The 10,667-nt window shown below is 45.1% G+C and overlaps 2 protein-coding genes across 2 annotated transcripts; one reads left to right on the forward strand and one right to left on the reverse strand.

Annotated features, from left to right (window-relative positions):
• The first annotated feature begins 6,481 nt into the window (after nucleotides 1–6,481).
• On the forward strand, nucleotides 6,482–7,174 carry LOC124461660. The gene has a single exon (XM_047013160.1). It carries the CDS (start codon nucleotides 6,482–6,484, stop codon nucleotides 7,172–7,174), a length of 693 nt encoding a protein of 230 aa, XP_046869116.1.
• A 922-nt stretch (nucleotides 7,175–8,096) lies between these two features.
• LOC124461661 lies at nucleotides 8,097–8,786 on the reverse strand. Its single transcript, XM_047013161.1, has one exon. It carries the CDS (start codon nucleotides 8,784–8,786, stop codon nucleotides 8,097–8,099), a length of 690 nt encoding a protein of 229 aa, XP_046869117.1.
• Between the last annotated feature and the right edge of the window lie 1,881 nt (nucleotides 8,787–10,667).

Below are 10,667 nucleotides of genomic sequence, written 5' to 3' on the forward strand. Positions count from 1 at the left end.
ACATTAAAAAGAATACTCAGTGATCTTCATTCCAAATATCGCTTGTAAGCATTAGTATTGTGTTTATTGATAGAACTATTCCATCTAAACAATAAACTTTTCTGCGATATAGACACTTCTTAAAATAGTCTCTCATTTCTATTATGTATTAAAGAACTTATAATGCTGCTTCATCAGGTTAAATAAATGATTTTGTGGGGCTTTAAGCTTTAGGTTGTTTATAGTTTTAAAATTTTTGTTAATGATAAAAAATTCCTCATATTCCATCATAATTTGCAATCTCTTCTTTTAAAAAATTTGCCATGTTGAATCAATGTTTTAATGGCGGATGATACTGTTTGGCTAAATACCTGCGTTGCATATTTAACCTTCATCTTTTCGAAAGAATTTTGAAATATGTGTTTCCTTGTTAATTGTGGGCCCATTCTTGTAGAAGTGTTGCTCGTGTCAATTTCAAGCAATCTCACCACTACATGCCAGGAGACTGTACCATCAGGAGTCTCAATAGAATCTCGCATTAGATATATATGCGTATATATATATTTTCTGGTCATCCAGAGAAAAATAGGGTGCTTCGTTAACTATTCCAAGTTTATTGAATGCCCCTCGATTGTTGGGCCTTGATCGCATACTACTGCTCTTATAAAAAGGCCTAGGGTTCTTGCGGCTCTTATATTTGAATCTATTAATTGTGTTAACTTATGAGCAGTTGGCATATAGCCCCCTCACCATGAAAACACATATTTGCTTACATAAAGCGTCAGTTTTTTCGTAGCCATCATCCACAAATCCTTCCACTTATCCAATCTCATTCATATAGGCCTTCGAAGAATAAAAATAAAAATAAAAAAAAAGTAAGTAAGTCGACTCGTCGACTTGGGTATACCATATACCAGGTGAAACAAATATTTAAAATTTCGAAAACAAAATGTATGTCTATTTAATTGTTTTAACATGCCTCATAACCATATGCTATCTCGCTCACTCTACAAACACACGAGCACTCTAGCGCCGCCACTAGCCAACGGCCAATTCTGCACTTATGGATCGCGTAGCAAAATACGTTCATACGCATATTTTGCATGATTCTAGTCCGATCTCAATATAATTTGGCAGTTTGGTAGAAATAGATAAGATTAATAAGTGCGCCAAATTTTATTGCGATGGTCAAAAAATTGCAAGAGGCAATTGGTTTTTTATAAATTATGGAGGCGTAAGTGGGCGTGGCAACATATTAAAATATATATTCTGCGCGCATACTAAGCCAGTATACTTACCAAATTTAATGTCGGTAGCTTTGATAGTTTTTTAAAAAATAAGTTTTATGTAAATTTCGGGTGCGGAAGGGGCCGTGGCAAAAAGTTGGAACAATTTGTTTCTGCGCGCTAACTAAACGAGTATACAAACCAAATTTGTCTCTATCTGTTATACTTTTTCAGAAAAACAGTTTTGTGTAAATTCTGGGCCAAAATTCCAATTAACTCTGTTGAGGAACCAATTGTCATTTAACTTACATTGCTATACGCAGCAAGGCAAGGACTCATGAATGATCTTGCACATCTCACAATGCTTTTGTTTTTGTATTCTCTCTTAAGTTTTCTAGAATATACTGGCGCCAGTCTGGTATGCTCTGTCTCTGTCACTCTTTATAAACCTATATGTCCTACGTAGTTGCGTAAGAATTGAAAATTTAGTAATAAGCAAGCAAACGAACGATCAAGACGTGTTCTAGCAGTGGCAGACACAGTTCAGTAACATTGAAGTAAAAATAAAGTTAAGTTCTTATGAGATATTAAACACAGTGGTTTATTGTTCATCATAATTTGGTCCTTCGAGCCGGATCGTTGGGCATTGTTTGTTTGTTACTCATTGCTTAATAATTTGTTGCAACGTGGTTGCAAATTTTTGGTCCACACAAGCAGTGGAAATTTCTTGACATCTCATCATGGAGGAAATGAAAATATTCATAAAGGCCAGAGGAAGATTGAAGACAACCATTACCCGCATATATGGATATGCAGAGAATCCTGCACAGGATGCCGACGTCTTCGCAATTGACACCAAATTGGAAACTTTGTCCAATGCGTGGAACGAGTTCGTGAAGTCTGGCGACGAATTGGCCAAATACGACAAACTAGAGGGTTATGTGGACCCTACCGAAGACTTCGGGATATACGAGGAGAAATATGAAATAGCAAATGCCCGCCTTAAGGCTTTACGAGCTGCCTTGGCTCCGTCTGGCAAGTTGGAAGAAATCGGCGCGGCTGGTAACGATGGTTCGCTCTTCCAAGGAATTCTGCAACAAATGCAGAATCAACAGCAACCACTACAACTCCAGATGCAGGGTCAAATGGAACACCAGCAGCGTCAAATGGAACTCCAGATGCAGAGTCAAATGGAACACCAGCAGCGTCAAATGGAACTCCAGATGCAGAGTGCAATGGAACACCAGCAACGGCAAATGGAGCAGCAGCAATTATTGGTTGAGAGATTGCTCTCGCCACAGCAATCTTCGTCTTCGTCAGGCTCACAGTCGGTTGCAACACCGGCAACAAGAGATTGTGAGTTACCGAAAATCAACATCAAGACCTTCGGTGGAGATTACAAGGAATGGCATGCCTTTAAAGACCTGTTTGAGAGTACCATTCACGGAAAGACAACTTTGACGAATATCCAAAAGTTTCATCACCTGAAGTCATGCGTCATAGGAGAAGTAGCGATACTCATCCAGCATTTGCCCGTGGTGGCATCAAATTACGACGTTGCATGGAAATCATTGAGTGATCGATATGAAAAGCCCCGTTACTTGGTAAATTTACTGATGGACACATTCACCGCATTGCCAAAACCTGTTGGGCAAAACTTATCATCGCTACGCGCTCTGACTTGCGGAGCCAGTGATGTTATTCGGGCTTTAGACGCTTCTGGACAAACGGGCCGTGACTGTTGGCTCATATACTTGCTCATCAACCTTGTTGATGAGCCAGTGATGTTATTCGGGCTTTAGACGATTCTGGACAAACGGGCCGTGACTCTTGGCTCATATACTTGCTCATCAACAAGGTTGATGAGGCTACCCGACGTGAATGGATCGACAAAAGCCAGGATATTGAAAATCCTACCATTGAAGAGTTGCTCAAGTTTTTGGACTCACGATGCGATCGCCTTGAGCTCAGTCAAGTTATCGATCATGTAGCGAGCAAACCGAGGGATGAAAAAGAAAAAAGGCAAGCACGCACCATGCGTGCCATTACAGGTAATTGTATGAAATGTCATAGTACTGAGCACATACTGTCGGCTTGTCCTCAATTCCAGAGCTTGAATGTCAAGCAACGTTACACCTTTGCGATGGAGAAACATGTGTGTTTTAATTGCTTGAGAACTGGACATGGAGTAAGCGCTTGTGGCTCGAAGTCTTCTTGCAAGTATTGCAAGCCTCGCCATCATTCTTTGCTGCATTCTGAAGGCCATTCTACACAGCAAAATAGCTCAGAGCAGCACCAAGGCAACTCAGGCCAGGCTTCTGAGGAGTCCCCAGCGGCATCAGCGATAGCAATGATGAATGTTACCAGACCCAGTAAGCCAAATGGCCAACGAAGAAGCACTCTACCTATTGCATTGGTACACGTCCGAAATTCTCAAGGAGCCTTGCTGACGTGCCGTATTTTATTGGATAGCGCCTCAGACTTGTCATTCATTTCGGAACGGTGCGTACAGACGTTGGGGCTTGCACGTTCGCCATTTCGAGTTGCCACATCGGGCATCTCAGACGTCAAGGCAGGAATAACCAGAGGTTATCTGCTCTCTCCAGATGATGTCTCGTGTGTCGAGTCATTGCATCGATATTAAAGCTCACAATTTAGGAAAGATCACCTCACCATTGGCACGTGAAAACATTGATACTTCATCAAGAGGATGAAAAGGTCGAAACGCACTTCCGGCGTACCCACAACCGCAACTCGAATGGAAGATACATAGTCGATTTGCCCTTTAAGGAACAAAACCCACAATTTGCGGATACATTTCAAGGAGCGAGATCGCGCTTTCTCGCAGTCGAGCGTCTTCTAATGAAGGACTCCAGCTTGAAGTTAAAATATACTCAATTTATGAGAGAGTATATCCAGCTGGGTCACATGAAGGAAGTAGCTGCAGACGAAGACACAAACGTATGTAAGAAGTCATTCTATTTGCCACACCATCCAGTCATAGGCGCCAAGCTGCGGGTGGTGTTCGATGGATCATTTCAAGATCGGGATGGACGATCTCTTAACGACGCACTTCACATTGGCCCATGTATACAACGCAACCTCTTCAACGTTTGTCTGCGTTTTCGAATGCACAGATTCGTATTTTCTGCGGACATCGTCAAAATGTTCAGACAGATTTTAGTGGCCCCTGAACATCAGAATTTTCAACGAATCCTTTGGAGAGATGACCCTGAGGAACCATTGAAGCATTACAAGTTGACCACAGTCACCTATGGCACGGCATGTGCACCGTTTCTGGCAGTTAGAGTGCTGGAACAACTGACAACTGATCACGAATACGAGTTTCCAAGGGCGGCTAGGATACTTTTGGATGATTTCTACGTCGATGACGTACTGACAGGAGCCATGAACGAACAAGAACTGCTCGATATTAAGGAAGAGCTGATACTCCTTATGTCACGGGCACAATTGGAGCTAAGCAAATGGGTCTCGAATAGTAAACGAATTGCCAGCAACGAGGGAAATGAAATCGATTTCTCAAAGATGGCAGCAAAGGTGCTTGGGCTGCATTGGCGTCCTGGAGAAGACGTCCTAACATATAAGGTTTCATTATCGGAACATATGACTTGTACGAAGCGACAAGTGCTGTCTGACACGGCACGCATCTTTGACCCACTCGGCATTTTGGCGCCAGTGGTGATCAAGTTTAAAATTCTGCTCCAAGAATTATGGCTGCTTAATCTGGATTGGGACTCGGAACTGCCAACGAAGCAAGCGCACTTATGGCAAACGTTCAGAAAGGACATTTTCACGTTAAGGAACTTGAAGATGCAACGGTTTGTAGACAATCAACCCGATGACATCGAACTGCATGGATTTTCAGATGCTTCGTTAAAGGCTTACTCTGCTGTCATTTACAACCGTGTGACACACCTAGATGGAAGCATCGGAGTGGCACTCATTGCTGCTAAAACAAGAGTTTCACCATTAAAGCAGAAGTCGTTGCCACGATTGGAACTTTGCGGAGCTCTACTATTGGCTCGTTTATTCCAAGCGGTAAGGTCTGGTCTGCGCCAGAAGGATGTTAAGATACACGCATGGACCGATTCTACAATCGTTTTGTCATGGCTTTCGCATCAACCCTGTAAACTTAAAACATTTGTTGCCAACCGAACGGCAGAAATACTAGAGACCATACCACGTAGCGCTTGGACACATGTCAGCACTAAAGAGAATCCTGCGGATTGTGCATCACGAGGCATGCTAGCGAGTGACTTAATTAACTTTGATTTATGGTGGAAGGGACCATCTTGGCTGCACGACTGTACACTATACTCAGAGACAATGAATAGACCACCAACTTGCTGCTCAATTCTCAAGCCAGCAGCAGAACTTGAGTTGAAAACCAATATCTTGACAACCATTTCCAAGGATATTGAGGATTCCCCATTTGAGGTACTACTCGGAAGGACATCATCTTGGATCAGACTGGTTCGAGTGGTCGCATATGTATTCCGCTTCGTTCATCGAATCAAATCAAGCAAGTCTAAATATTCAGGACCTCTAAAGTTCGATGAAGTTACCAGAGCAAGGAAGTTTTGCCTACGACAGGCACAAAATCAATTCAATGACGATAGACAGCTGAGGAAGCAATCTTTGGAGCGACGATCAATTTTAAACAAACTATCTCCCTTCGTTGACGAAGATGGAATTATACGTGTGGGTGGACGTTTGGAAAGGTCGCAATTGCCTGCAGATGCCAAGCATCCAGTAGTTTGCCGAAACAACATCGCCTTGTGGAATTGCTGCTGAAACATGAGCATAAGGTCAATCTTCATCAAGGAGTTAAGGCAATGTTTGTAATAATTCGCCAGAAATATTGGATCATTGGCGCACGAAACCTTATTCGACGTATCACACATGAGTGTTTAAACTGTTTTAGACAGCGCCATCACACAGCAAATCAGTTTATGGCCAATTTACCGGCTGTTCGAGTGCGACAAGCCTTTCCATTTGAGCATACTGGATGCGATTATGCTGGACCTATCTTGTTGAAGGTTCACAAGGCACGAAACCCCAGGAAGGAAAAGGGCTACATTTGCCTGTTTGTATGTATGGTAACTTCAGCTCTTCATCTGGAGCTGGCCACTGATCTCAGCACCGACACATTCTTGGCGGCATTAAAACGTTTTATGGCTCGTCGTGGGAAGTGCTCCCAAATGTATAGCGATAACGGGCGCAACTTTGTTGGCGCAAAACGTGCACTAGACGAAATGGTACAGCTTCTCGCTCGCGAGCACAATGATGTCGTTTCAAAAGCGCTTGCGGATCAAGGTATCAAATGGAATTTTATTCCTCCATATTCACCACACTGGGGTGGTAAGTGGGAGTCGGCAGTACGCTCGGTTAAGCTGCATTTGCGACGTGTAATAGGAACCAACGTCCTCACCTTTGAGCAGATGCACACACTGCTCTCGCAAATAGAATCTGTCGTTAATTCGCGACCATTGTGCACAGCATCGGATACTGAAATTGCCTTCCTGTCACCGGCACATTTCTTAATTGGCAGAACATATACAGCAGTTCCTGAAGACGGCTATTTGCAGATTCCGACCAATCGATTGAGCTACTGGCAGCATGTTCAAGCAATGCTTCAAGGATTTTGGAAGCGTTGGCATCAAGAATACTTGACATCGCTACAACAGCGCCCGAAATGGACCACCAAGTTACCAAACATTGCGATCGGTAATCTTGTACTGATCAAGGACTCTAACGCGCCTCCATCGGCATGGCTCTTAGGACGGGTAACTCAGGTGTTCACAGGAGCTGATGGCCTCGTCAGAGCGGTTCAGGTTCTCACCAAATCAGGAGAAGTCACTCGCCCTATCACGAAGATTGCAGCCCTACCGGGTTCAGAAACAGAGTTTCAGGGGGGGCGGGATGTTGAGGAACCAATTGTCATTTAACTTACATTGCTATACGCAGCAAGGCAAGGACTCATGAATGATCTTGCACATCTCACAATGCTTTTGTTTTTGTATTCTCTCTTAAGTTTTCTAGAATATACTGGCGCCAGTCTGGTATGCTCTGTCTCTGTCACTCTTTATAAACCTATATGTCCTACGTAGTTGCGTAAGAATTGAAAATTTAGTAATAAGCAAGCAAACGAACGATCAAGACGTATTCTAGCAGTGGCAGACACAGTTCAGCAACATTGAAGTAAAAATAAAGTTAAGTTCTTATGAGATATTAAACACAGTGGTTTATTGTTCATCAAACTCTATATATTTACATATCACACGAGTCTACATACCAAATTTGGTGGCTCTAGCTCTTATAGTCTCCGAAGCCTGCGTGTTCATACAGACGGACGGACGGACGGACATGGCTAGATCGACTCGGTTGTTGATCCTGATCAAAAATATATATACTTTATGGGGTCGGAGAAGCTTCCTTCTGCCTGTTACATACATTTTGGCGACTTTAATACCTATGGGTGTATAGTATTGTAACGTGTTTTGCCTTTGTGGAACAAAATGACGCCACCCGTGGCCGAGCGGTTGGTTTACGGTTGGGCGTTCGATCGTCAGGCCTAAGATAACTCAGCAGAATCGCAAAGAAAACAGAGATAGTTTCTTTCGTTTATTCAATCTCTTTATTTTCCTTGTCTTGGCGGCAGCGAAAACTTTCAAGCACTTCTTCTCTTTCTCCTTATCTTCTTCTCTTCGTTAAGTTGGCCGCGCTAGCTCAAAAAATCTAGCCCTCCCGGTGGCGCCTTTATTAGTGTACCCAGCCGTAGAGAATGGGACCGCTTCTTAAGGGGGACAGTTTGCGTTTGCCTACTACCAGAGTTGCCACCCAGGCCGTCTACGTTACATTACCCCCTCCTTATACTCGAGGCTCCTGCCCGAGTACCAAGTCGTTGCGTGGATCGGGACGGTAAACAGCCAAACGGTTCACATGCACGGTTCTGGTAACTCTTTTTCCAGGGGGTCGAATTTCGTAGACAAGATCCGAAATCCGACGTACTATTGTAGCGGGCCCAATCAAATCGCATTGTAGCTTTGGGCAACGGCCTACTCTTCGGCTTGGTGAATAGAGCCATACTTCGTCGCCGGGGCAGAATTCCTGAGGGTGCGTTGGGACAGGAGCTGGTGTTCCAAATAGTAAATCGTTGGGCAGCCTAAGTTCTCTTCTAAACGTTAGCCTTGCGGGCGAATAACCGGAGCTTTCATGAACCGCTGACCTGTAGGCCAATAACGCCATGGGCAGCAGCTCATCCCAATCATGCTGGCTAGTAGATACAAACTTTGCCAAGTAATCTAGCAACGTGCGATTGAAGCGTTCCACCATGCCGTCTGACTGTGGATGCAGCGGCGTGGTACGTGTCTTTCCAACAGTCATCAGCCGCATACAGGCCTGGAAGACCCCCGCCTCGAAGTTGCGTCCTTGATCAGAGTGTAAGACGAATGGATCGCCGAATCGACAGAAGACTTCTTGTACCAATGCTCGAGCTACGGTTTCGGCTGTCTGGTCCGGAATAGCTGCACATTTCGGCCACTTGTTAAAATAATCCATAACGACCGCGACGTAGCGGTTCCCACGAGGGGTAGTTGGTAGAGGGCCTAGAATGTCAATCGCCAGACGATCGAACGGGGCTCGGGTTATATCGGCACTTTGGCCGATCCAGTAAAATCGTTTCTAAAGTCTTCTTAGCACTGAAGTGACCTCCGGATGGAGAGCCGTGCATGCCTCGAATGGCAGCATCTACCAGTGAGCGGGGCATAAGGGCTACCGGTATATTCTCCGAGTTTTTTATGGTAATCACTCCTATTTCATCAAAGGCTAATCGGTCGTAGAGATGCCACAAAGCTCTAATTTCTGGGCTCTCGCCCCACAATGTTGTTTTAGGCGGTCGTTCGGACTTGTTCATCCAATCGCGCACCTTACCGAGGGCCTGATCCGCCTCTTGCTCCTTGCGCAGGTCGGGTAACAGGACTTGGGTAAACAACACGACCACTCCATTTTTCCGTTCGACTCTTTCGCATGTGGGACAGCCGCTACAAGGTCGGCGAGAGAGGCTGTCAGCGTTACCATGTTGTGTACCACTTCGATGCTGAATCTGCATGTCGTACTGTTGCAGACGTTCTATCCAACGTGCCATCTGCCCTTCTGGTTCTTTGAAGTTGTACAGCCACTGTAAAGACGCATGGTCAGTCCGTACGAGAAACGGACGGCCATACAAATAATGATGAAAGTGTTTAGTGGCACGGACTACGGCGAGGAGCTCTCGACGTGTTACACAATAGTTACGTTCTACTGGTTGGAAACATTCGCTATAATACTCGATTACTCGTTCTTGTCCATCTTGTAGTTGATGGAGCGCCGCACCCGCCCCAGAATTCGAGGCGTCCGTGTCTAGAATAAATTGACCGGTGTCATTGGGAAACGCCAAGACGGGGGCTGTCATAAGACACTGCTTCAAGGTATCAAAGGAGTGACTGCAGTGAGTGTCCCATTCAAAGCGTCGAAGTTTCTCAGTCAGCTGGTGGAGCGGTCAAGCGATAGTAGCGAAGTTGGGGATAAACTTGCGGTAGTATGAGCAAAGACCCAAAAACGATCGCACTTCCTTGGTACTTCGAGGTGTAGGCCAGCTCAGCACTTTATCAATCTTGCTGGGACACGTCTGTAATCCATCACGACTCACGATATGGCCTAGGTAACTAACTTGTTTCTTAAAGAAGCTGCACTTTTTCGGACTAAGTTTAAGGCCAGTCTCTGCCAGTCGTTTAAACACGTCCTGCAGGTGTGTGAGGTGCTCCTCGGTCGTGCGAGAGTAAACAATCACGTCATCGAGATAGACTAGCGCGAACTTCCACATCACCCCAGACAGAAGATTGTCCATCAAACGTTCAAACGAAGCGGGGGCGTTGCAAAGCCCAAATGGCATTACATTGAACTCGAAAAGTCCAGCATCGCAAGTGAAAGCTGTCTTTGGTCGGGAGGGTTCGTCCATCCGCACCTGCCAGTATCCGCTTTGTAAGTCCATCGTCGAAAACGCCGTACAACGTGGATAGGATGTCGTCCATTTTGGGCAGCGGGTATGAGTCTTTGACTGTTATCTCATTCAGGCGCCTATAGTCGCAAAAGTTCCTTTAGCATTAGTTGTTTTGTAGGCGGTAGGTCCACTTCCCCGAATCGGTCCCAATCGACAGAATCTGAGCTCGCATCTTCACATCTGTCTGGTAATACAACTTCTACGGTTTCTAAGTCGCCCAAAACTAGTGTGGGTGGCAGCGTTCTCTCGTGAGCGCTTAGATTCGATATCCTGGCAGAAAATTGGCCGGCCACTGGTTGGACGACGCCGGTGCTCAGGACGATATCGTCCGGCAGCTCTGTGTAACAGTCTTCCTTCAGTAAGCTCGGTAACGCCGGCTTGGTCGTCGCACATTGCACTCT

This window comes from Drosophila willistoni, unplaced genomic scaffold (genome assembly GCF_018902025.1).
Source record: "Drosophila willistoni isolate 14030-0811.24 unplaced genomic scaffold, UCI_dwil_1.1 Seg586, whole genome shotgun sequence".
NCBI classification, from domain to species: Eukaryota; Metazoa; Arthropoda; class Insecta; order Diptera; family Drosophilidae; genus Drosophila; species Drosophila willistoni.

Coding starts and splice junctions, on each gene's coding strand:
- LOC124461660 (XM_047013160.1), top strand. CDS start 6,482: ATGGTACAGCTTCTCGCTCGCGAGCACAATGATGTCGTTTCAAAAGCG.
- LOC124461661 (XM_047013161.1), bottom strand. CDS start 8,786: ATGGATTATTTTAACAAGTGGCCGAAATGTGCAGCTATTCCGGACCAG.